The sequence below is a fragment of the Equus caballus genome, chromosome 14, assembly GCF_041296265.1.
Source record: "Equus caballus isolate H_3958 breed thoroughbred chromosome 14, TB-T2T, whole genome shotgun sequence".
NCBI lineage: Eukaryota > Metazoa > Chordata > Mammalia > Perissodactyla > Equidae > Equus > Equus caballus.
Window position 1 is genome coordinate 36,030,484 of NC_091697.1, and position 27,645 is coordinate 36,058,128.

At 39.3% G+C, this 27,645-nt stretch overlaps 1 protein-coding gene and 1 long non-coding RNA gene across 5 annotated transcripts in view; one reads left to right on the top strand and one right to left on the bottom strand.

Moving 5' to 3' along the window:
- Positions 1-15,148, top strand: part of RNF145 (ring finger protein 145) — a 51,540-nt gene extending 36,392 nt beyond the window's left edge. For all 3 annotated transcript variants that reach the window (XM_023617308.2, XM_023617307.2, XM_070232989.1), the window contains exons 8-11: positions 2,627-2,809; positions 9,552-9,699; positions 10,898-11,254; positions 13,517-15,148. In XM_023617308.2, the coding sequence (XP_023473076.1) occupies positions 2,627-2,809; positions 9,552-9,699; positions 10,898-11,254; positions 13,517-13,903 (1,075 nt within the window). In that variant the 3' untranslated portion in view covers positions 13,904-15,148. The remainder of the gene's footprint in view (positions 1-2,626; positions 2,810-9,551; positions 9,700-10,897; positions 11,255-13,516) is intronic.
- LOC111767748 (uncharacterized) overlaps positions 1-27,645 on the bottom strand; it is a 47,419-nt gene that overhangs the window by 7,373 nt on the left and 12,401 nt on the right. The window contains exons 2-3 of one of the 2 annotated variants that reach the window (XR_011425037.1): positions 23,097-23,198; positions 22,484-22,626 (exon numbers count right to left, since the gene is read on the bottom strand). This is a non-coding gene — a long non-coding RNA (uncharacterized lncRNA). Of the gene's footprint in view, positions 1-22,483; positions 22,627-23,096; positions 23,199-27,645 lie in introns of those variants that run through there. The other variant, XR_011425036.1, reaches the window with a different exon arrangement.

Genomic DNA, 27,645 nt, shown 5'->3' on the forward strand with positions numbered 1-27,645 from the left:
GGCTTTTTTGGAATGAGTGCAACATTTGGATTAAAATACTATGGAAAATAACTAAATTCTCATGTATTAGAGATATATTTTTGTTGTATATACCTAACAATGCATATAAGTCACTCTCCTAGATTTGTTTAAGATATTCTTGGTAGTTTCCTTTTTCCCATTTGAAGTTTTAGTGTAGCCCTGTTAGAATCTGATTTCTACATTTGATACTTTACTAAAAATTTTTACATGGGGCCGGCCTGGTGAGCGAGTGGTTAAGTTTTGCTTTGGCGGCCCAGGGTTTCTCCAGTTCAGATCCTGGGTGCGGACCTAGCACCACTCATCAAGCCATGCTGAGGTGGCATCTCACATAGCAGAGCAGAGCCAGAAGGACCTACAACTAGAATGTATAATTATGTATGGAGGGTTTTGGGGAGGAACAAAAAAAGAAGATAGGCAAACAGATGGTAGCTCAGGTGCCAATCTTCAAAAAAAAATTTTGTTATTTTTCAACATAATTTTGATGCTGATTGAAGTTTCAAAGGACACATTAATGAGAATGCAGAAGAGTCACTCTAGTTGTTATTAAGTCACTAAGATCAGATATTGTGAAACTCTGTAACTGTTTGTAGAACTTGTCATGATTTCTGTTATCTTAATATAGAAGTTTAATGGTTTCATTTATATAAGTTTATAAAACCTCTTAAAGTTTTTAAATCTTTATGGAATATTTCAGAATTAGTAGATGGTGTGTACTTTGGAAATTGGGGGAAAGTTTTTTTTGTGTGTGTATCAGGGTTTTTTTTGAAAGAAAAGAAAAAAACCTATGCACTACAATCTTCCTGCCAGTCCCAACTAACACTTTTATAATGGGAAAAGAGGAGGGAGGATAAGAAAGGAAAATAATTCATGTATAAGTTCACAAAGTTCATACCATTCAAAAAGTACAAAACAGAAAGTGACAACTTCCTCCCCTACTTCTTATTTCTTCTCCCCAAAGGTATAGCTATAGATGGTTATTTTAAAATTTCTTGTAGGGAAAAGTACATATATATATATTCTTTTTGGTTCATTTCCATGTACTATATACACTGTTCTGCACTTTATTTTTTCACTAAATATGTTTTAGATAGTTTTTGTTTTGTTTTGCTTTTTATGTCAGCACATACAAATACATCATTCTCTTTGATGAAGGGATAGTATTTCAAAATATAGATATCTCTTTTATGTTGTTTTGCTATTTAAAAATAATTTTGCTGTGAGTAACTTTGTACTTGTCTCTCTTTCTTTTAAATGCTTAATTAGGAAAATTCAAACCAACACAGTTGAGAGAACAATAAAATGAATCACCCTCATGTACCTGTCACCCCTCTCCAGTAACATGACCAGCCTCATGTCGTGTATGCCCTTATCAACTCCACCCACCCTTCCCCCTCCTCCATAACCCTGGCTGCATTTGTTTGGAGCAAATCCCAGATATAATATCATTTTCACCATAAATATTTCAGCCTACAAATCTTTTGAAAGAATGTTCATTCCTAAGAGAAGAATTCCTTGACGTCAGTTGCTGTTCAGATTTCCCTAATTATCTAAATTTTTTTAAACATTTTTTTGTTCAACTCAAGATCCAAATAAGGCCCATATTGCAATTAGTTTACATGTGTCTTAAGTGTCTTTTAATATTTAGGTCCCTGCTATCTCTATATTTTATCCCTTTTATTTTACTTGTTGAAGACACCAGATTGTTTGTCCTACTTAGTTCTTCAGACTCTGGATTTTGCTGATTGTATCTTCATGATGTCACATAACACATTCCATTGTTCACTATATTTTCTCATATCTGTATATCTTAACTTTTGTAGTACATGCATAGGGTAAATTATTACCAGTAAGATTGCGTTGAAGGGTATGTCCATTTTAAATTTATTAACAGATTTTTCTCCAGAAAGGTTTCATCTGGTTATATCTCAACTTGGTCTGACCATTTTTTTCTCACATTCTTTGTCAGTACTTGGGTCATCACACTTTGAAATATTTGCTAATTTGTGATTTTGAAAGTTATACCTATCCTTTGCTCATTTCGCATTTATAAAAGTTCTTTATAAATTGAGTCCGTAGGATAAAAGGTCTTAGAACTTTGTATATATTTTGCATATGGAGATTGAATTTCAAAGAAATATTTGTATTTATGTCTTCTGGTTCTTATGCTTAAAGAAACCTTTCCTACTCCAAGATTATGAAGACATTTACCTGTGACTTTTATATTTTATAATCAGGATATAGCTCATGATGATATAAGGATATAGTTCAGGATATAGCAGTGATAAATTCAGTAGATATCTGAGAATGGGTAGAGGTATCTGGCTCATTAGCAACAAGTTAGAACACTTTTATTTATCTTAGAAGTTGCTTTTTTTCTCCTCATTCTGTGCTAAAATAATAGCTGTTATGTTTTGCACATGTAGTGATATATTATGACTGTATTACGCTGATGTTAAAAGTTAATATTCTGATCAGGTTTTTTTTATCTTCAGTCAGAATAGGTTACAAATATGTAACAACAGTCTAAACTTTTGGATTATTTTCTCTCAAAATTATGTAAGATTGTAATTATTGTTTGTTTCTCTGAAAATGTGTGTTTTTTCAGGGGCATGACAGAAGGAGTCACGCTCTTAATCCTGGCAGTGCAGACGGGTCTGATAGAGCTGCAGGTGGTCCACCGGGCCTTCCTGCTCAGCATTATCCTCTTCATCGTCGTGGCGTCCATCCTGCAGTCTATGTTAGAGATTGCAGATCCTATTGTTTTGGCGCTGGGAGCATCTAGAGACAAGTGAGAAACTTCCTGAAAGAAATTTTTGTAATCTTCTTTACATGAGTTTGTTATCTGAAGATTTAGAAATGGATGAATAATTGGTATTAGGTTAAGTTAACAAGTTTACATTTTTGTTTTTTCTATATGTTTAGTGTTTCGTTTTTTTCTCTCAAGATTCTTGCAGTTAAAAAGTCACATCAAAGGCTGTGTGGTTACAAATCAACTTTTTCTATTTTGGAGAAATTTAATACTTTTTGTATTTTTCCAGTTTTAAAATTAAGGATGTAGAACATCAAATTTAGTCCAGTAAATATGGCAAATAATACATAATTTTATTCTGTGTAATGCTGAAGGAGAGAAAGCATTGAGAGAACTGCAAATGGAGAGAAAAATAAGGCTTGTCAGGCAGTCATAAAGATAGGCATTCATGGAACAGCCTCATCTGATGGCCTTTCAGACAGTTGCACCTTAGTGAGGTTATAATGGGGATTCTTGACCCCTTATGGGACCAGATAAATTTAATAGGTGGAGTCACATTTATCTCATATCACAGAAGTTTTCTTAAGAAATAAAAGTTACAGTATTTAGCTATTTAAGATACTATTTTTGGCTTATTGTAGTTTATACAAGGACATCCTATAAGGAATTGCTTAAAATTCAGGCCATTATTTTTTTCCAGCTTCTATCTAACACTGACTGTTGATTATCAAAATGCCTGAATCTGTTACTGCTTTTGGTGGTGTTTTATGAGCAAGGGAGCAAGCAGTCTTTTGGGAGATAGAATTTTGACAGCAGATTTTTAAAACATTCAGTATTAGCATTTTAATTCTAGTTCATCAGATTTATCTTTCTATCCCCCATCCCAAATTGCCAAACATTCTGAAATTTTTCTCAAATGGTAGAATGGCTGAAAGAAATACTTTAATTTAAATAATCTCAAAGCTCTTGCGTATATTTCAGATAATCATTATAATTAATTATAGTTATTTGATATTGGGTTTGAGGGTTAAGGTTTCTCAATAGAAGCATTTAAGATGTTGACCTCAGTGATGAACTCAGTTAAATGGCTGCTTAAATTGGATTGTTTTTGACCTAAATACAATTACTATTTTGTCATATCTGGCAGTATCCTTTAGTATTATTAGTTATACTAATTAATTTAGCATATTTTAATGAGACTAATATAATACTATAGAAAGTCTGAAAAAGAGAAAAATATACGTAATTCCACTACCATAAGAATCAGAAATCCAATTCTGGATCCTTCCAGGATGCGGAACTAGCCTCATTACTGGCCTCTTCCTCCAAGATCAAATGCAGAGGAAATTGAGAGGGAAAGAAGCAGAACTGAGATCCTTGTGTGTGGGGGTGGGGTGGTCACTTTGACCTGGTGTCAGTGTTGTCATTGATGCCCACAGCGGAGCCAGGAGAGGCTCTTGGCTGTGAAAGGATAAAATAAGAATGAACTGTTAGGGTTCTGTTCTTACCTCTTTCCCACCATTGCCTATGGTAATAAGAGAACACTGTCAACAGCTATATGCCAATACTTTTTAAAACAAATGAAATGGGAAAGATATGGGGAAAATGTAACTTAATAGAACTGACTCAAGAAGAATTAAAAAGCTTGCATAGTTCTACAACTGTTAAAGAAATGGAAGCAAATGGGTTTAAAGATCTTGGCCCAGTTGGCATTACAGGCAAGGTCTACCAAACTTTGAAGGAACGGATTGTCCCTATTTTAAACAGACACTTCCAGACAATGAAAGGAATACTCCCCAACTCATTCTGTGAGGCCAGTATAATCCCTATATTAAAATCAGACAATTTGAGAAAAATAAAGTTTTATTTCACTCATAGTGGGAGATACTATGAAGCTTTTGTAATATTGGGTCAAGTATAGACACCTTGACCAGTGGAACAGAGAGCCCCCAAAACAGGTCCATATATGTATGGAACTTGGGTATATGACAGAAGTGGCATGTTAGATGAGTGGGGACAGGTGTAACGTAGCTTGAAAAAAATGGTTTCTACTTAGATTCTTATCTCAAACTATAAACAAAAGAATCAACTTGAGAATGTTAGAAGACTTAAATGTCAAAACCGAAAAATTAAAACTACATAGGTTAGTATATTTTGGACCTTCAAATAGGAAAAAATTTCTTAAACTAACAGAACTGGCTACGAAAGACTAAGACTAACTGTGATTATGAAAGAAATGAGTGATTAACTATTAAAATTAGTAACATTTCTTAAACCTACAGATAAATAAATTAGAAATGATTATTACAAACTGTCTTTGGGAGAAGATAGTCATAAAATTCACATGTGCCCAAGAATTAGGATCAAGAATATATGAACAGCTCAAATCAGTGAGAGAAATGGATAAAATGCATTGCCACTTTAGCAAAAGAGGAAACATATGAATATGGAGAAGTTCAACATCTTTAGTAATCAGAGCAATGTAAATCCAGACCACAATGAGATACTATTTTAAACCTGTGGGATTGTCAATGAATAAATAAATAAAAGGAAGGCAGAAAAAGAGAAAGGAAAGTCAGCTGATACCTAGGGTAGAAGAAGATATAGATCACAGGATATCCCAGGTTTCTGGTGGACATGTAAATTGGTGTAATCACTTTGGAAAACAGTTTGGCGATATCTCCTCCTAGGTATATGCCAAAGACATTCTTGCACGTGTTCAGTAGGGACACACAGAAGAATGTTCATAGCACAATTCACAATAACAAAAAGGTGGGAACAACCCAAATGCCAAACAAGAAAGTGGGTGAATAAATGTGATAATAGTCACAGAGGAGTGTTAAAAATATAGTGACACAGAAAACAGTATGAATTGGGACCGGCCCGGGGGCACAGCAGTTAAGTTTGCACGTTCCGCTTCTCAGCGGCCTGGGGTTCGCCAGTTCGGATACCGGGTGCAGACATGGCACTGCTTGGCATGCCATGCTGTGGTAGGCGTCCCACATATAAAAAGTAGAGGAAGATGGGCATGGATGTTAGCTCAGGGCCAGGCTTCCTCAGCAACAAAAAAAAAAGAAAAAGAGGAGGACTGGCAGTAGTTAGCTCAGGGCTAGTCTTCCTCAAAAACAAAAAAAAAAACAGTATGAATGATTCATAGCAATATAATGTAAAAAAGTAAATCCAAAAAGATGACAATATAGAATATTATTTTTATGTTAAAAACAGTTTTGAAATATGCTCTTTGGGAATAGATATAAGTTAAACAAAACTATAAACAGGGAAACAAGCAAGAGAGGGAAGAATACAGGATTCAAGACTGGTTTCATTGGGTGGAGGGAGGCAGGACGTGGAATAGGCAGGCCTGCCGTATAGTTGGATGTGGGTTATTGTCCAGGCCCTCGCTTTTGTTTGGGGAGATGGGTTCGTGAACGCTTGTTACATTATTTACAATAGCTAATTAGATGACTAACTAAAAAGAGGGACATGCACAGACCAATGATGATAGTGTGTTCTGAATCAAGCATTACGATTAATTCAGTGTACTGGGGATTAAAAAAGGAAATGAAAAATATCTTAATTCTCAAATTAGAGGAACAACTAGGAGATAATATTGATAGTGCATGAAACACTGCTTCTCTCTGTTATTAAGGAAGTCTTTAGGAGGAAAATCCTCATGTCTTTGGAATTGCTTGGACTAGAGGTAATTTCCAGCGTTTAACTTAGAACGATGTCTCAGATCGTTTTAGCCATAGAGATAATTGTTACTTTTATCTGTAAGTCTTATTGCTTTATTTAACAAGGAATTTTAGGACTGCAGTCTGCTTATTCAAATTATGTAGCAGATTTTTCAAATGACAGACTTTTTAAGAAACGAGTTGGGGTGGATGTAAAAAAATTTTTTTCATTTAAAGTGCTTAACCTATGAATGGACCAAGATTTCAGTGTCATGTTCTGCTGTTCTTTTTATTTATTTATTTATTTTTGCTGAGGAAGATTGGCCTTGAGCTAACATCTGTGCCAGTCTTTCTCTATTTTGTAGTATGTGGGCCACCAACACAGCATGGCCACTAACAGAGCAGGGTAGGTCGGCACCCAGGAGCTGAACCCTAGGCCGCTGAAGCAGAGCGTACTGAACTTAACCACTAGGTCAGTGGGGCTGGTCCTATTCTTTTTATTTTTAATTTTAAATTAGATTTTTATTGAATATTACCTGCTTATATAAGGGTATGTATGTGTATATAATACACGCAAATAATTAGAATAAATTTAAAACTCTTGTCATACTGTTGTATATACTTTTCTGTTTATGTGTGTAAATATACCTACTTTATATAAATGGATTGTAGGTAACTTGATTTTGGAAGATATATTTAAAATTTTAAGGCAAGTCATCCTATTAAATAAAATGATTTATAATTTATCATCTAACCTAATTACTGTTACAGTAATTCCTTCCTGCTTTTCTTTAAAAAAAAATAAAGTTGCTTGTGTTTGAATCTCAAAGCACCCTTAACTTCTGATGATAGAAATGTTTGACAAGAAAAGACATAAAACACTTTCCAAAGTACCCAGCTTTAATATTTACCATCATAATAATTCACTTCCTTTTCCGAATTGCTAATTATAGATAGTCCCACACAGTGTAGCACTTAACTTTGTGTGTGGTTATTTTAAAATAGTTAAAGGTAGGAAAGATGATTTATGCTGCTTTTTAGCTCCTTGAGACTCTTAGCATGGATTTGAGAACATATCACAAGTGCTTGATATTTGATTAAAACAGCTTAATTTTGTTGCAGCCACAAGGTTTAAACTATTTTGGGTTGAAATCCACATTTCTTCATAATGGTTTTAAATAATCTGTTCATGTTTTATAGGAAACCATTAAAAAATAATTTTAAGTCTCGATATTCAGTTTATGTTGATTGTAGTTGAGTTTTGTTTTTAAGAGAGGGGAAAGCTGTTTTGGGCTCATGCTGATTTCTATCTAGATTTGTGATCACAATGTTAAAAAATTACTCCAACTTTAGCTTTTATTTACCCAGGAAATGGAAGTAGCTATTATCTTTTTTTAAAAAATCGCTTGTGGAGGTAATAGGGTCCTTTATCACCTATTTGCTTATGAATTGGATCCGTAAAGTAACTTGTAGGGGGGTGAAAATCACATCTTTTTTCTGTTGCACAGAAAAGATTTTTCAAAGTTCTGCTTAAGGCGCATCTTGGGGAGAGTTTTTGTATATTTATCTTTCGGAAGTTGGTGTACAATCTGCCTTAATTGGGGTGTATTTAAGGAATGATCTATTAGAGTATTACAATGTATAAAGAGGTAAAAGAAAAAATTATGTTTCTTCTGCTTTTGCCATAACTAGTGGGCTTCACGTGTATATGTATTCCACTGTTGATAACAAAGCAGAGTTCAAGTGGAATCAGAAACTGAAATCTAAGTCTGAGAAATCTCTTGATTATTGAGTGTCTTAAAAGCGTAAAGTTATATGTGTAACTATTTCCCTGTGAAATAACCACGATCTCTTGTCCTGCTTACATCAGAGGGCTTTGCACTTGGATGGGTAGATGGGTAGGTAAGAAAAGGTAGTAACAGATGGAAAATAATTTGAAAAATATAAAACAGGAATAAATTTTCAAGTTTTATTTGTCTCTAATTTCAAGTCTTTGTGCTTGGGCTCTGGGCTGTATGAGGGAGTAATTGTCCTTTTTTCAAGGAATTTGGATTTGGGCAATAAGACTTTTTTATGTGTGTGTGTATATATATATATACACGCATACATATGTATAAATATTTTTAGATAAAAATATAAATAAAAATGTTTAGATGCATAATATATAAAATATATAATTGAAGCAGTACTACAGCTCGTTGTATTGTTGGTTGGTATAGGTATTAAGAATTCTGAGAGTACAGGTGATTCTTGGAGAAAAGATTTACATTATCTGTAAAATATATTCGTTTAGCTTGAGTCTAGACTAGGGTTTAGAAAAAGAGAGAGTGGGATGGAGGCATTTCTGGTGGGATGTAAGAGTGCTTGTGTTTTTCTGGGAGGACAGATCATTAATTAACCATCTTTGCTTATAGTGAGGAACAATGTTAACAAGTTTGGACTGAAAAATTAGTAGTAGAGGACCTCAAATGCTGGGCTACAAAGTTTACAGGAGGTGTTGCCAATGTTACTCTGGTAGAGCTTTGGGAAGATTGATCTGGCTGGGATAGATCAAGGGGTAGAGGAAGGAGCGCCAGCCAGTACGTCTTAAGACACAGTGGTTCATAGTTTCTTCCCCCCAACCTCAGCAGATGTGAGGATTAATATATCTGCTCATCGAGAGCCGTTCCTTTTAGTAACTGTACTCAGAGCGGCAGAGGTTTTCATCACAGGGTGGACCGGATCAGGGAAAGGATGTTGTGTAACTTCCAATCACAAATTACTATTAAAATTGTTAAGATTTAATGCTACAAAAGCTGGAAATTGCTTTGAAGTGCTAGGAGTGGGAATGAAACTGAAAGCAAACTATTGAGAAAAAAAGAGAATTGATGATACTTGAAAGTGACTGAGCGTGGAGATTGAAAGAGAAGGAGTGAGTCAGGTGGCTTTGAAATACCAAGCCTGTGACACGCCTTGCCCTGAAACCCAGCACAGTGACTGCCGTGGGTAGGGGCACTGAAGCAGCGCATTGGTGGAGTTTAAGCATGGCGCAAGACCTGCTGGTTGCTGATGCGATTGTCGTGCTGCTAGATGACAGGCACTTTAAAAGAATGCTTTTCTTCCCTTAGGAGTTTATGGAAACACTTCCGTGCCGTGAGCCTCTGTTTGTTTTTACTGGTATTCCCTGCTTATATGGCTTACATGATTTGCCAGTTTTTCCACATGGATTTTTGGCTTCTTATCATTATTTCTAGCAGCATTCTCACCTCTCTTCAGGTAAGCCCAGGATTAAGTTTATATAATAACTGATTTTCTTATTTTTCCTTCTGGAAAAGGAATTAAACTTTTTCAAGATTAATTATTTTAAGTGTCCTGTTTAGGTGATTACTTCCCACTCTGTTTACTAGAATACATTTATTTGCGCATAGGAGTGAGAATGTAAGTTATTAAAATGCTAGACCTATGTCGTATTTCTTTTAATCAAGGTAATTAAACTTTGAAATTTCTCTTTTTCAAAAAGGTATAATACAGGGGCCAGCCTGGTGAAGTTAGAGGTTAAGTTCACGGACTCCGCTTCGGCGGCTCGGGGTTCGCCGGTTTCAGTCCTGGGCATAGACCTACACACTGCTTATCAAGCCATGCTGTGGCAGGCGTCCCACATATAAAATGGAAGAAGATGGGCACGGATGTTAGCTCAGGGCCAATCTTCCTCAGCAAAAATAGAAGAATTGGTGGAGGATGTTAGCTCAGGGCTAATCTTCCTCAAAAAAAAAAAAAAGGTCTAATACAGAGCTGTCATATAAATCTTCAACAGATAAGTACCCAATAAATATTTTAAAACTTTAGCTCTTGTTTGGAGCACATTTTTTAGTAAATACCCACTCAGAAATATATATAGTTTCATGATGTATATAAATATATGACGTGTGTCTCTATTACAAACACAGACGTGATATATACTTTATATATACACACATACACACACATGCATTATTGCCCTGGAAATGATAACTTGTATTGGTAATAATACTGTATATTGCAGGGAAATTTTTATTGCCTAGTAGTAAGAAGTAAGAGAAAATGTAGTGCTGGCATTAAAAATGGATTCATTGTTTCCTGTAGAGGTAAAGAGTCTTTGAAAGTTGAGGAACAGGCATGACTACAGGATTAGGAAAATTTAGGTAGAATTTTGTTGGGTTTTAGTGATCTAGGGAATGAGGGGAAAGGCTGAGTCAGAGAAAACTGATTATTAATCAGAATTGTTTTAGAAAAGTTACATTTCAAGGTATGGCTTTTTGGTATCTAATACCTGGGTTACTGAGATCACCCACATTTTAATTACACCACTGTCTCCTCTAGATATAAAATGTGGCATCCTAAAAGTGTTAGGAATGTGTTACTGTTTTTGAAAGCTATGAAAAACCTTTCTCAATGATCATATTCTGTTTTAACATACATACTTATTTTTTTTCAGGTTCTGGGAACACTTTTTATTTATGTCTTATTTATGGTTGAGGAATTCAGAAAAGAGCCAGTGGAAAACATGGATGATGTCATCTACTATGTGAATGGCACTTACCGCCTGCTGGAGTTTCTTGTGGCCCTTTGTGTGGTGGCCTATGGTGTCTCAGAGACCATCTTTGGAGAATGGACAGTAATGGGCTCGATGATCATTTTCATCCATTCATACTATAATGTGTGGCTTCGGGCCCAGCTGGGGTGGAAGAGCTTCCTTCTCCGCAGGGATGCTGTGAATAAGATTAAATCCTTACCCATTGCTACGAAAGAGCAACTTGAGAAACACAATGATATTTGTGCCATCTGCTATCAGGTAACTCACAGCAAGAATCCATTTGGTTGGGTCATGTGACGTATCCCTTGGGACGTTAACCACATTAACCAAATTCAAGTTAAATTTCCCGGCGGAATTATCTCCTTGGTTTGGAAAAGAAAAAGGGCCTCAGAAATTATTAAAGACCTGATAAAATATTTCCATTTTATTTCTAAATTGAAAGTTTTTAATTTAGTCCCTCGAATTCTAATTTATTGTTATTTTCAACATTATTGCTCACCCATAAATAAAGGAAAAACAGGTCAGGTGTATTTTATATTTACTCCTGAATATACACACACACACACAGATATATATGCACTATCAAATATATACTGTCAATCAGGAGTCAGCAACTTCTGAAAAGTGGTGTGCCAAGATTCTGACTCTTCCTTCTGGTGTTCCCCGGGTGGGGAAGAAGTATTCATTTACTTAATGTAGGTGCAGCGGGTATGTGCTTACCTGTGGGTTGATGGATATCTGAGATGGGTACAAACTTCTCTGTGTGACAGTGGGGGGCGGGGCGATATGGTAGAGGCAACCAGTTGGTGTGCTGTTGCAGTTGGCCTACCTGGCATTTTTGGCACATGCACCATGAATAGCTGCTGATTGCCTTCTTTTAAAAATCCAAAGATACTATTTAAATCAGCTTGGAAATAAAACAACAACAAAAATTGGCCTAGAGTGTAGTCACCAGTCACTTGAGTAGCATTTACAGCTGAACTGTACTGTTGGAAGAGTGGACAGAAATTATGGGCCACAGCAGAAACTCTGCCTTTAAAATCCCTCTTAAAGAGTGTGGGCTGGTGGAGTAAAACCATGGATAGTACCCGTGAGTGTGCAGGGAATCTTCTTCCTCCAGGGCTGCTTCATCGTTTAGGTGGGGTGTGTATGTGTGTGTGTGTAAGACTGTCTAGAATAGGCATTTTTTTCCTAAGAGTAAAATGCAACTACCACTTTTTTTTATTGTTGTTAGAGCATACTTTTGGGTACTAGCAAAATAACGTTTTCCGGGTTGTTTCTGCATTTGAGGGGACTGAGGAGTGATGTAGGTTCCTCCCAAGTTAAATGGTCATTGTCTTAGTTCTGGCTCCTTTGTGCTCAGTAGCCTTGTGCACAAGACAAAGCACATCAAAGACAAGTTCAGGCACATCAGCTTCAGCAGCCGATGTCTCAATGTTCCATCTCTGGGATTTGAGTCCTCTTTTTGTATTTCCTGTTGTCACATCACTTTTTTTGAGGTGCTAGAACTGCCTGCTGATATCACACAGATAATGAAAGTCAAATTGCTTACCCTCCCAGCTGGCTGCCTTTCTTTGGATGGCTTTCTGCTTAAAAGTTGATTCCCAGGTGTTACCAGTTCTTGGCAAGGAATTTCTGCAATAGCCACAACTCCTTGTTTTGGGACTTAAAATTGATGGTCCATTCACTAAATGTATATTCTTATAATTTAAACTTCATGTTCTCAGGCTTCCCTCCCCAAATATATATTATGCAAGGAATATTAATGTATATTAAGGAATATACCACTTTTCATTCCAGTGTTATGGAACTTGAGTGTGCATAAAGTCACGTGAGTGGCATACTATGTAACTATAGATTGGTGAATGCCATCTTCAGATATCCTGATTCAGTAGGTCTGGGGTGGCCCAAGAGTCTGCATGGTTAGCAAGCACTCTGGGTGATTCTGATGCAAGTTGAGAAACACTGGCTTATATAGACCATCTTGAAAACTGGGTATTACATTGTCCTTAGTGAAATTGCCACTTCCTTGCCAACACTCTGGTGTTCTGTGGCTGATTTTGTCTCCTTGTCAATAATCTCATCCTGGAATAATCTGTTCAGCTGTGTTGAAGCATAACTGTGGAAAAAGTCCTGTCTTCATCAGATTTTTGAGGTTCTGATTGTACTCATGCCATTCCGTTGGAGACCCAGGAATTATACTCTGCAGTTGTGTGATCCTCGTGTTTCATACTAAGGCAGAACTCAGTTAAAAAGGTTGTCTCTTCCTCATTTTTAGTTTTTAGTTCTTTTTTTTTAATTATTTAGCCAGCGGTTCTTGCATTATTTGTATAAAGGGATCTTTGATGGCAAGAGGATTGTTACTAAAATATAAAATGAATTTTATTTTAAGATCTTGTGTTACCAATTTTCTATGGGGAATTTGTTGGAAAGAAATGCTGGAACTAGAACTTTTGGGATGTAGCAGCAAAGATTTTAGATGACAGACATTTATGAGGTATCTTTTTTCCCCCTTTTTAGGACATGAAATCTGCTGTGATCACACCTTGCAGTCATTTCTTCCACGCAGGCTGTCTCAAGAAATGGCTCTATGTCCAGGAGACCTGCCCCCTGTGCCACTGCCACCTCAAAAACTCCTCCCAGCCTCCAGGGTTAGGAACTGAGCCGGCTCCACAACCTCCTGCTGGAGCTGAGCAGAACATCGTGCTTCAGGAAGGTACTGAACCCCGGGACCAAGAGCGTCCTCGAGGGACCGGGATGGAGGAACATTCTAGGGACAATAATGAGTGCATTGCCAGAAGATCAGAGAGCCAGGAAGGAACTTGTGAACCCAAGGAGTATCCTCTTAGTGCAAAAGATGAAGCACGTCCTATTGAGGTCAGCCCAGAAGAAAAGAAGCAGGAGTAAAGCTTCGATCCTCTGGTGGAGGGCTTGACTCACGATGCCATTCGTGCTTAGATTTGAGGAATGAATGTATGCAGTGACTGGGCAGGAAACTCGACATTCCAAGGATCTAATCCAGGAAGTACTCTCAGTGGAGACCGCCTGCTGTCATCCCCTTGACATTGTGGGGGAAATTTTGCAATGTATGCTAATCAAAATGTATTTATGTATCCTATGCTGATGTTTCGTAGAGGTTTGCCAAGAAATTCAACCTCAACAACTTCAGAAACTGCCCCTGACTTGTAAGGGATAAGTAAAATCAGATTTGAGTGTTTGAAAGGGGCTAAAGAAAGGAGGATGAAGAGCCTAAGGACAGCATGGGAAGAAGCAGGCAGAGTGGAACTGACATTTCACTTTCCATGGGACAGGATCATTCCTGTTACCAAGTGTGAGTAGTGACCAGCCCTTTTCTCCACTCCCTTTTCCCTCAGTTAATTGGAACTCAGTCAGGTGATGATTGAATTTTGTACAGCACCGAAATGAAATCAAAGATGTAAATGCATTGATTGTATTCAGAGATTGAAGCACGCTCATACGTGGTTTGTGCTTAGGGGCGGGGGGGTGGGGTGGGCACATGGGCCTTGCGGGTGCATTCACGTAATCTGAGGCTCTTGAACTTCATGATGGAGTCTTCACTATTTTCATGTATATGAAGCTTTTGTTAATATGTTGTATACTCTGTTGGCTGTGTGAAGTAAACTAAAACTCTAATGAACACTTTGGAGTCCACGTTAGTGTAGGAGGCCAAAGTGGGAAGGGCTTTAGGGCACTGATAAAGGCCCTAAGTGTACTTTTCAATCCTGTGTAATGTTTAATTCTTGCAACTGAATCAAAACAGTGTTAAATTATGGCAATATTTGCACTTTGGGAATGAGTACATAACTGTATGATCACATTCTGCAAATGCCACTTTTAAAGCTGTTAATAGACTTTGCACCTTTTCTTTGACGAGGATGTGTCATATTTAAATTTTTACATTCATCATGGCTACAGGTAGAACTGGGGAGGGGGGAATGTAATTTTTTATGGGAATTTTGATATGAAAAGAAACTAGTCATTTATTTATACAATAGGATTGGCTCAAAAAGTGTTTTTCAGACTCGGTATTCCTAATGTGGGATGTGACTTTATTTTCTTTTTAGTAGCAAATTTGGATGTAGACTGACAGACATAGCTGAATGTCTTAATAAATTTAAATTTTGAGGATAACGATGTCTTGTTCCTGTGATTACTATTATTGTAAAGTGTTTTATTGAAATTCTGTTCTTAGGAGGTTTTGTTTTTATCTAGCTGGGCTTTTTATATATCTTGATCCCTGTCAAAAAGGCCCTGCAGATGGCAAAGCTTTTTAACTGAAAAGGACCAGTTCTTTGAAATCTCCTGCCCGTGGTAGCAAACCTAGCTCTGCATCAGAAGCATCTGGGAGCTTTACAAAAAATTACGCATTTCTGAAGCCCATTTCAGACCTACCGAATCAGCCTTTGGGGGTGCCTGAGCACGTGCATTTCAAAGCATCCTGGGTGATTCTATCCAACTAGCCTGGCACCAGCACAATTTTACATCTAGAAAAGAAGTGGCTAGATGAGAATGAATTTCTCCCGCGTGTAGCTGGAAGTTTCTCGCCAGGCTTTTGTGAGCCAGGGTAGGCAGGAACAGAGCAGGTGGCTCCCTCTACTGGTAGCCAGGCTCTTGTCCAAAGACCTAGCAGCCATCTCTGATTTAAAAGGCTGATTTTCAGCCTTTGTGTAAAAGTACATGTTCAAATATTAAACTTCCTGTTGTCTTATTTGAAGGAATAAAATTGCAGACAAAGTTGAAATCATTTACGGCACAGTGAACTTGGCTATCCTTTAGCATTGTTGACTCTTCTTCCCAAAGGACTTTCTCTCACATGGACCTAAGGAAAAGTACTCAGATGTTTTAATAAAAGTGGAGACTTCTTTGGCATGAATTTTACCTTATAATACACTTCTTACTTCCTGATGGCACAGAGACCCCAGCTCTCCTGAGTCTCATGAGCCTCTCAGCAGCCTGGTGGACAAATCGCACCCTCCCAATGTGTGTCCTTTTGCTTCAGTCGGGTGAGCTGTATTATGCTCTAGTAACAAAACCCCTCAAAATCTCAGCGGCGTCACAACAACAAAGGTTTATGTCCCGGGCACACACTGCATATGTGCCTATCTGCAAGTTGGCTGGGAGCTCTATTTCGTGCAGACACTCGGGGATTCTAGGCTGATGGAATAGCCACTGTCTTGAACCTTCCTGATGGTTGTGGCCAAGGGAAAGGGCTCTGGAAGGCTGTAGGTTAGCAGTTACGTGCTCCTCCCGGCAGTGGACCTGTGTCCCTTCCGCTCAACCCCTGTGGCCAGAACTATGGCCCCACCAGCGCAAGAAGGTACGAAAGTTCAGTCTGCCTCCCGGGGTCTGGAAAGAGAACCTGTTGGCAGTGCTGATGACTACCACACCTCAGTGAAAGCAAGACAATTTTATTTACATGTTCAAAATTTGGGAGCATACCTGTGAATGACTCAAAACATACCAGTTGAGAACCTCTGGCTTAATTTGTTCCTTGTTCCAATATGCTGGGATAGTAGCGTTGTATAATGCCATCTGTATTTAAAATTTCTGTTTTTCGGTCATTTTTGTGATAGTTCCCAACTCACTGCCAGACTTTGGACTTAGGAAGACAAAGTTTAACTACCTAGTTTGTACTAGTGAAGAGAAAAGAGGAAAATAAGATTCAATTTCCCTTCTATTATACTTGATCAAAGTAAATGAGAAAATATCACATCTCTTATGGGCCCTTTTTAGGCCGCTTTTCCTGTCCGTTTAATGATTTCTACTGTTTTTCAGACTGCATGTGCATTTTCCCTCATGATCACTTTTCCCTTAAAAACTTTTATCACCTTGTGAACTTTGACATCAAAGTTAGTACTTAATCTAAACTTTCATACTAGTCATCAACATGTATTTCCACTGTGTGGTGTTTTTCATTTCATAAAACTCGTTCTAGTGATCTAAATCATGCTGTTTGCACGTCTCTTAAGGGTCTGATTTTTAAACATTGGACTGAACAACAGGCTCCTTGAGGTCCGTCCCTCATTAGGGCTTCAGTGTTTTAAGTATGCCTTGTTTCATGAGCATGTTCCATTGTAACACTGCTTTCCCTACAGGTTTTGTTATGATGTCAAATTGTGAATTTAATTGGTTAATGGGAAAGGAAAAATTGTGTAGTTTCCAAGTTTAAAAGGGGGAATTTTTTCTAAGGCTGTGGTAATGGGACAAAGACCTTACAGAGATTTAAGCACTAATAAATTAATGTGCCAGTTTTGAAAAAAACAGCTTCAAGTAAGTTTTACACCCTATTTGCTTCCACTCTGGCTTTCCTGAGAATAGAGTTTCTCCATTTTTAGAATCACGGCAAGTTGAAGGTAAGAATTACAAGATTTTGGGGGCTGGCCCTGTGGCATAGTGGTTAAGTTCCTGTGCTCCACTTCAGTGGTCCAGATTTGTGGCTTTGGATCCCAGGCATGTACCTACACTACTCGTTAGCCATGCTGTGGCAGCGACCCACATACAAAGTGGAGGAGGATTGGCATAGATGTTAGCTCAGGGTTAATCTTCCTCAAGCAAAAAAAATATAAGTTAATAATTACAAGGTTTTGATTTTTTATAAATGCTTTGTTATTTTTAAAAATACTTTTTCTGGGGCCAGCCCCGTGGCTGAGTGGTTAAATTCGCGTGCTTCGCTTCGGCGGCCCAGGGCTTCACTGGTTTGGATCCTGGGCGCAGACATGGCACCGTTCATCAGGCCATGCTGAGGTGGCATCTCACATAGCACAACCAGAAGGACCACAACTAGAATATACAACTGTGTACTGGGGAGGTCTTTGGGGAGAAAAAAAAAAAGAGATTGGCAACAGATGTTAGCTCAGGTGCCAATCTTTAAAAAAAAAAAATTTTCCTCCTGTTTTTCAACATTGCTTATTACTTGGAAAGTATTTAAAAAGAATAAAAGTCACTCGTAATCTCTCTTTTGGAATTAGTCTTTTCAAGTTACTTTTTTATTTGGAGATAGGAGAACTCCGCTATTGGCAAGCACACCCCAGGAGTCATTTTCACTTCTCTTTCTAAAGTCGACCATCTATCATTTAGCTTCTGAAATTCATACACATTCCAAACACTTGTGAAATTCATCAGTTCAGGCACACCTGTTTCTCCCACCTTTGAAGATAGAGAATGCTATGACTTTTCAAAATAAGGTTACATTTTATAGGTAGTACTTGCTTAGAAAATGATCAAAAATACTAGGGGCAGCTTATAGAACTGGTTATTCTTGTGGCCACTCAGGAAAATACTTCCTTTCTCTCTTCCAGTGGATTCATATTCGGTTGCAGTGTGGTTTCAGAGTAAAGGTAGGACATTTCTAGCGAAGACTGAGTAAACCCTTCCCTCACCCTCACTTCTACTATCCTGTTCATTTTCCTGGCTCTTACTAACACTGATATTGGTGTTCTTTTCCTATTTTGTGAAGGTTGGCTGTTTGACTCAATTTTTCTTTCTATTCGTGATAGATATAAACAACTCCTTTCTTTTCTGTTGTTTCATATGTTCTGAGGTAAGAGAGAATGGCTTCTGACTAGCTGGAAATGATAATCTCCGTGAAGGTACGAGAAATTCTGAGTCAATTCTAGATGGAATATTCAATTACTTTCCAAATGAGAACTTGGCAAAGTGAGGTCATCTCTCTGAGTGGCATAAAGCCGGCTAGTTTCCTTTGTCAGTCCTTTCTCAGTCCCCTTGGGTTAGGGAAATAGCAGAAGGGGTGAGAAGAGTCTTGACTCAAGGCAGGAGCTCTGGGCTGTGATTTTTACTCTCATTCTAGCTGTGTGATCCTTGGCCAACCTTCATTTTTCTGGGCTTCAGCCTCATCTGAAAAAATGGTCTCTGATCTATCATTCTGCTCTTCAGATTTTGCCTGTCTGTATTTTTAATCTTGCCCACTGACTGACTGGTGAGCTTCGTATATTTTTTATGTGCTATGCCAAATACTAAACTTAGCTAAGATTTGATTTACCGCTGTGCTCTCAGTGCCTGGCACAGGATGGGAGCTTGCTAAATGTCTGCTGGGTGAACAAATGAACCTAGTGTGTGGCTCCTCGTATGAACCCCATAGTTCAAAGGTGGCAGAGACTTCTGCTGGTTCTAGAGGCAGAGAGCATAACACTATGTGCCAGCTGGATGAAGTCATTTTTGTGAGTGGATTGTCTTAACTGAATTCAGATACAGAACTGAGAGCTACTAGAACAGAGATTACAAACTTAGGACATTTAGGTAAAATCTGGGCTGATGTATTTTGCTTTGTTTTATGTTTGGACACAAAGGTACACTTCTAAGTGGTGTTTTAAAAAACATTTGAATTAATTGCCCACCATTTAAAAATTGCAAGAATATAAATACAAACTCAATTTCTAGCTTCTCTTGGAAAATGGGAAGATCTGGCCACATGAGGTTGCTCACTCCTGCCTGGCAATAGTGGGCAGGAGCTGAGGTGGGTTGAGTGGGGTTTCTAACTCACTCCAGATACCTTCCCCCCGCCCACCCGCTCTAGAAAATGAAATTGTTTTCATCAAACTCTTCTGTTTGCATGAGAGATGTTGTGATTACTGGGAAAGTTTGGCTTCTCATTTATTGAATATGAATAGCGTAGATGTTCTGTACTGATCACAGTGAAAAATATGAGAACCAGAAGCAGTGTGGGTAAATCTGATGTTCACTTGTGAAAGTGTAGAATCTGTATATTTTCATTTTTCTTTAATTCCAGTAGTCCAGTAAAAAAGAAAAGAAAAGAAAAGAAAAATTGGTGACCAAGTGTTTCATTTAAATGTATTTTCAATTTAGGTCTATGCTTGAATTTTGCACTCTATGGTATTACCGTATTGTTACATGAACCTAGGCCGGTGTTTCTCCATCTTTGATGGATGTTGGGAGCAGGGAAGAAGCATGTGAAGAATGCAGATGCCTGGGCCCAACCCCACTGATTCTGATTGGATAAGTTTGGGATGGAGATTGAGCATCTGTTACCTTTTTACAAATTTTGCAGATGATTCTGATCCCATCAAAATGTGCGAACATTTGATGGAGAGCAAATAAGCCTGCTATTTTGGTGAGAGAGGGTTCCTTGTTTTTGGAACTATGGCTTTTATGGAAGATTCTTAGAGAAGAAATACACATGAAGACGCTCACCTCTAAGGAACATTTGTGGTTAAGGTTCGCAGCAGATGCAACAGTTTACAGGGTTTCTGCAGTGAAGCAGCAAGCCTGGCTGGCGTGCCAGTGCAGGCGCACCTGCAAGGTCTGACCTAATCTACCCACCATTTTGGTTGATTAACCACCCAGAAATGTTGGAAACTATTTATATTTGAAGGTAAAACATTGTCAGTTTTTTTCCCACAGCATACAGAATTAAAGAACCATATGGGGCCGGCCCCATGGTCGAATGGTTAAGTTCTCGCGCTCTGCTTCGGAGGCCCAGGCTTTCACCAGTTCAAATCCTGGACGTGGACATGGCACCGCTCGTCAGGCCACATTGAGGCGGTGTCCCACATGCCACAACTAGAAGGACCTACAACTAAAAAAATGTACAACTATGTACCAGGGGGCTTTGGGAAAAAAAGGAAAAATAAAATCTTTGAAAAAAAAAAACAGAATTAAAGAACCATAGAATTTTGGGAGTAAACCAGCCTTCAGAGTTCTAGATCTCTTGTCCTATTTTACAAGATAGCAAATTATTCAACTTGTCCAAGGCCACACAGTTGATGGCAAAGCTGGGCATAGTGCTTAGGGCTCCTGGATTCCAGTCTAGTGCTCTTTCTGTCATATCTGCTCATCTCAAAAAAATACCCAAATATCCATGTGTATCATGTCGCATTCAAGACAGCCATTTTATTAAATTTAAAAGTATTGTATGTGAGCTTTGGTGAGAAGGTGAAATAGAATTTCTGGGATATTATATTTAAAACTATCAATTTGACATAAAATTTTTGGTGAATTGTTTAAAGGGAAAACAGAGTAAATAAATAATAGTTGGGGTGCAGAATAAATCTTAATATATGGCAAGCCACAATCCATGAAGACGTGGAAGTTGGAAGCTGTTGGCTATAAAATGTCCTTGTATCATTTACTAGGAAAATGCACACTGTCTAGTTAGAGCCACAAATTGTGCTGACATGGGGTGACCCAGTTTGCAGGAAAAGCTGGGAAGTGTTTGAGATTGGGGAGGCAAGTTTTGGTTGAGAGAATTTTAAAATATAAAACTGCTTCCTTCCCGAGATAAGCATTACATCTTTCTGAGAGGCAACGCAAAACGGACAGACAGATATAAACATTATAAACTCCTGTTTTCTCACGAGTTGTTGAATAAATCTTTTTCAAAGCCACTAGTCTTTCTTAAATCACCCCCAAACTCCTCCCTCTCCCTTTAAAAAAATGAAGCGCATTTTTTTACAGTTGTAAAAAACAAATGTTTTGTACAACTCCCACAGAAGTGAGCTCGAAAGCTGGAGCCTCTGCCTGCGTTCTCGAGTTGCTGACAGCGGAGGACCAATTTCTGAGTCCGTGTGTGTGAGGAGCGATGCTGACAAGGGAAGGTAGCCAATTCGCTGAGCTAATTTGTGTCATGAGAACATTTAAGACTTTCAATCTGTATTTTACGGGCCGAGAGCCTGCCTTCATGCTGTCGCCATATATCTTACGTTACGGGTTTAGGTTTTTGTAGTTTCTTCCACAGTTAAGAAAAAAATAAATAGCCTGAAGAAATGGGACCTAAGAACTGCATCTGTGCCTGGAGTGGACAGCAGCAACCAAAGGCCACCTGGTAATCTGGGGGGAAGGAAAAACCAACTTTTAAGAAATCTTTCTATAAGAAAGGACAGAAAGTGGTGTTAACTGCTTAGAAAAAGAATATTTTTAATGACATATGGAGCAGACACATACTTCATAAGTCCCAAATCCAAACACAAACTAACATTCTGCTTAATCAAATGCACGTGCATACACAGCACATCATACTTTGAAGACAGAAGTGGACGAGTTCAGTGAACTCAGGTGCGGTGTGACTCGTTTAGAATCGGATCAGAAGGCGCAGTTACTAGCACACCGTCACAGGACATGGACTTTGAGGGTCCCCCACTATCCACCCTGGCCTGGGGGTGAGGGGACCAGTGTGTGCGTAATCATTCTCACTGAATCAGCCAATCTTTCTAGACTACTACCGCGTGTTTAAAGAGATTTAAACAGAGTCTGAGAACTAGGGAGCTGTCTCGCCTCCCTTTCCCCTTAGGCTTTGACCCCAAGACCTTGTGAACCCTGCATTCTAGGTAGCTCATGGTCCGTGTTTTCCAAACATCTGACGTGTTTATCCAAAAGAAGCACTACATCCTTTTTTCTGATATTCTCCAACAAAATACCAGCTAACACTTGCCCTGTGCCAGGTACTCTTTTGATCTCTTTACACAAAATCACCCCTTAACTCCTTACACCCACCTGTTGGCGTAGGTATTATGGTCCACATTTTCCAGATGAGGAAACTGAGGCACAGAGGCGTTCAATGATGTGCTTGAAGTCCAAAGTGGTACCTGGGCACTCTGGCTTCAGAGTCTGCTTAATCATCACATTATGGTGTGTCCCTATTCACAGACACAGGTTTTTCAGAGTTTTTCATTCTTATACTTAAAATTGGCAGAGGTCGTAAGGAAGCCATCTTAGGGACTCCTCCTGGACACTCCTATGGGCTGGGTACTTTGCAGGTTTCATTCTTTCAATAGCCATCACAGGTGGTCTCCATCAAACCCACCTCTGTTCTTGGATACGGACAACGGATGCTTTCTCAGTTCTGTGTAAAGTGCTGTTGAAATGTAGCTTCAACCAGTATCCCACCCCACATCCTTTCGCCCCCAATTAACTTACCTTCCCTACGTCCCCATGGCATCTAATCAACACATATTTGTAAGTAACTCCTAGGCCCCGAATGTGGGCTCCATGCCTGGGACAGTCCTGCCCTCGTAAAGCTCTCAGAGTCCATTTGAGGACGCATAATTAAATAACACCAATAAAGTGCAATGAGCTCCTTGACAGGGAGCCCAACTTCTCCACTCACCTGTGGCTGTTTGTGAAGTCCATCGTTCCTAAGTCCAAAGTGACTAAGGACAGGTTTAAGCTTGTCACTCCTGGATTCATTTGCCATCGAAAGTGAGACAACCTTCAAAATTTAAAATACAGTCATCCCTCAGTATGGGGGGGGATTGGTTCCAGGACCCCTGCAGATGCCCAGATCTGCAAATACTCAAGTTCCTTACATAAAATGGCACAATATTTGCATATCACCTACACACAGCCTCCCATATACTTTAAATCATCTTTAGATTACTTATAATACATAATGTAAAGGCTATGTGAAAAGTTGTTATACTGTGTTTCTTAGGGAATAGTGCAACAATAAAGTCTGTGCTTGTTCAGTACGGACACAGCCATCGTGGGCCTTCAATCTGTGGTTGGTTGAATTCGAGGATTCAGAACCCATGGATATGGAGGGTCGACTATAGCTTTCTTGCCTTCTATGGGCATATTTCCCCCCAAAGACCAGATTTATCAACACTGTGGAGACAGGTACTTGGAATCATAGAGTCCCGTAGTGTATTGGTTCTCAAACTTTGTTGCATATTGTAATCCCCTGGGGTCCTACCCCTAGACATTCTGGTTCACCTGGGCTAGGGTGACACCTCGGCATCAGAATTCTGAAAAGCTTCCTAAGGGATTCCTGTGTGCACCAAGGTTTGGAAATCATAGCGTCCAAGAGATCAGCACTCGCTGCTGCTCTATGACTTTGATGCTTTGCAGATAGCCCCCGATGAGCCTGGGACCTTTTTACCCAGTGTCGCGGGATGGTGGCATGATTGCCTCCCAGACTGATCTTGCATTCTCAATGCCCAGGCTTCTCTGCGATCAGCCTCAGGCGAGCTGGTCTCTGCTGCGCTGCCAACCTCCTGACTCAGACTTGGCAAACTCGCACCCAGGGGCTAAATCCGACTGGAAACTTTGTTTGCTTTGCCTGGACAGTGTTTCCAAAAAATCTGAGCTAACATCTAAAAATTTGGAGATTTCACATAAAAAGTCTGGATTCCTGAGTTCTCTAGAAAAATTGGAAGATCCAAGCCCATTCCCACTGTAATATTCAACAGGAATTTGGGGGCTCCTGCCCTTAAACCAACATCTACTCCCCATCACCACCCCCTAGTTCAACAGACCCTACCCAGACCCCCTTCATTTATATTTATACTACCTGTGACCCCTGCAGGCTACATACCCAGGAATTACTCCTTTTTTTTTTTTTAGGGAGATTAGCCCTGAGGTAACATCTGCTGCCAATCCTCCTCTTTTTGCTGAGAAGGCTGGCCCTGAGCAACATCCGTGCTCATCTTCCTCTACTTTATATGTGGGATGCCTACCACAGCATGGCTTGCTAAGTGGTGCCATGTCCACACCCAGGATCCGAACCGGCGGATCCCAGGCCACTGAAGCAGAAGGTGCACACTTAACTGCTGCACCACCGGGCTGGCCCCAGGAATCACTCCATTTTGACTGCTTTTGCTCGCCTTTTGCTGAGTATTGATTACATATGCACATGGTTTGCTTCCGGCTTGAATAGTTTCTACTAAGGTAGTGCTTATCTCTCTCTCTCTCACACACACACACACCACTTCCCAGGTTTATTATCCTACTTCTGTATTCACTATTTCAGATCACTTCCACCTTTTCTCCTTTTATACCTTCCTGACAGGATAGGGTTAGCAGGGTTGTCAAAACATTGCAAAATTAAGCAGAAACCAAAAAGTGTCTGGTAGACCAGGTTCTCAAATTCAAACGCTTACAGAGGTCAGGCTGGGGACCACAGAGACCTGAAAAGCTGTTGCTCTATCTGCGGGACTACCCTCTAGATAATAAGGCTCAATAGAACATTTTAGGATGATGGACATGTTCTGTATCTGCCCTGTCCCACCTGGTAGCCACCAGCCACATGTGCCTATTGAGCACTTGAAATGTGGCCAGTGAGACTGAGGAACTGAATTTTAAATTTTACTCAATTTTTATTAATTTAAATTTAAATAGCCACATTTGGCTAGTGACTACAATATTGGAATGAGTCTAGCTGGTAATGAGCTGGCTGAGCAGAAGTGAATGTGGGTCCACTGTGGCCAGCTGTTCCAATTTTTCCAAAGCATTCAGGAATCCATATTTCTAATGAAATCTCTTCCATTTAAAATGTTTGCTTGGGGGGTGAGCTCTGTGGCTGAGTGGTTAAAGGTCTGTATCCTCCAGTTCGGTGGCCAGGGTTGGCAGGTTTGGATCCCAGCTGCGGACCTACTCATCTGCCACGCTGTGGTGGCATCCCACATAAAAAGTAAAGGAAGATCATTGTGGATGTTACCTCAGGGCTAATCTTCCTCAAGCAAAGAGAAAAAAGAAAAGGAGGATTGGCAAAGGATGTTAGCTAAGGGCAAATTTTCCTCACAAAATAAATAAATAAATAAATAAAATGTTGGCTCGAGGCTGGCCCGGTGGCATAGTGGTTAAGTTTGCATGCTCTGCTTCAGCAGCCTGGGGTTTGTGGGTTCAGATCCTGGGCTCGGACCTACACACTGCTCATCAAGCCATGCCGTGGCAGCATCCTACACATGAAATAGAGGGAGATTGGTATAGGTGTTAGCTCAGCGACAATCTTCCTCAAGCAAAAAGAGGAAGTTCGGCAACAGATGTTAGCTCAGGGCCAGTCTTCCCTACCAAAAAAAAAAAAAGTGGCTCCATTTTTAAAATGTTGTGAAAGCTAAACAAAACACATTGATGGGATGAATCATGGTCTGTGACCACCCATGCATGTCCTCCACTCATTTAATTAATGAACATCCAAGGGCAAGGAGAAAAACTCCTTGCATATGTGTCAGTAGAAAGCAAAAGGCATAGTTAATGTGTTATTGCCCTGAAATTTAATCTTACTTGCACCAAGGAAAGTTTGTTGGTTGAAAGCTTATCAGTGGTAGAGTTTATATACATCCTATCCTGTGAAAGCATGTAACAAGGACACGTAGGCTGAGACATAATGAATGAAGAGAAGGTCTTCAGATGAGAGGAAACATCAAGGGCAAAGACCCAGAGGCAAGAGAGGACATAACTAGTTGGAAACTTAAAGATGTTTTATGTGTCTGCTCTGTCCAATATGGCTGCCACTACCCATGTGTGGCTATTCAAATTTAAATTTAAATAAAATTTCAAAAATTAAAAATTCAGTTCCTCAGTCACATTAGCCACATTTCAAGTGCTCAATAGCCGTGTGTGGTAGTGGCTGCCATATTGGACCTTGCAGATACAGAACATGTGCATCATTGCACAAGTCTACAGAGAAGCCCTAGAGCTGAGAGGGTGGAGGAGATAAAGGCAAGGGGTGGGGAGGAGTATTGTGAGAGAGGCCAGACAGATCCTTACAGATGTGACCATGAGATCCTGAAGGGGCTGGTGTGTTACATGAGGAAGTTTGGACTTTGAGCTGAAGATCTGTCTTTTAGGAAGCTCATGCTGGTACTGTGTGGAAAATGGATTGGAAGGAGGACGAGAGCGGATGTCGGAGACCTGATAAGAGGCTGTGGTAGTGCAGGTAAGAGATGAGGATGCCCCAGCAGTCAGCATCCATCACCCACTTCAGCCTGCTTGGTCCAGGACCTATAGTACATTCATCACTTGCAGCACCAGGTATAGAAAACTCACTCAAAATAACCCTAATTCTCCAGTCAAGGAAACTGAGGTTCATAGTGGTAAAACAAATTAAAGTCACAGAGCACACCACTAGTAAGTTCCAGAACTACGAATTTAATCCACGGCTGTTTAGTTCCAAAGCCTGATATTATTTTTTATTTTTATTTTCTTTCTATCCAATGCTCACATCAGCTTCCCTCACATCCAGAGAGTCACTCTCTCCAACTGCAATCTCACCAGCACTCCATTTTCTGTACCTTTTACAATGAGGAGAATTACATTTCAGAGCATTTTTTTCTATAGCCAGGTTCTTCCATTCCAAATTAAGGGTAGTCACAGCTGGTTGCTTGGGTTCTATGCCAGAACCCAACATGGAGAAAAGTCTTTTGTATGTTATATTAAGTGTGTCAGCTTTTATAAAAATATGTGTGCCTTTGAGGAATTCTCCAGACATCTGGGGAATTTAAGCTAGTAATTTATAATAGATTTCCTTGACTAGCATGAAAATTCCCTCATGAAAAGAGTGGGGCTCTCTCTCAAACTGCATGCACAGTGGAAAGAAACTTAGCTGAGACCTTGAAATTCTCAAGCCTCTAGGTGCAAGTTTGTTTATTTTGCTCTTTTTTCATTTGTTTTTCAATAAATAAGGCACTTAAAAATGCCTTAAAATCAATTTTCTCTTTTTTTGGTGACTTTTATTTTGATAACAGTCGTTTCTGCAGATATATAGTCGTTTCTCCACGTCCTCTGGCGATTGGGTCCAGGACCCCCCCGCCCCCCCGCAGATACCAAGCTCCCCGGATGCTCACATCCCTTACAGGAAATGCAATATTTCCATATAACCTAGTACATCTTCCCATATGCTTTAAATGGTCTCTCTACTACGGATAATACCTAATACA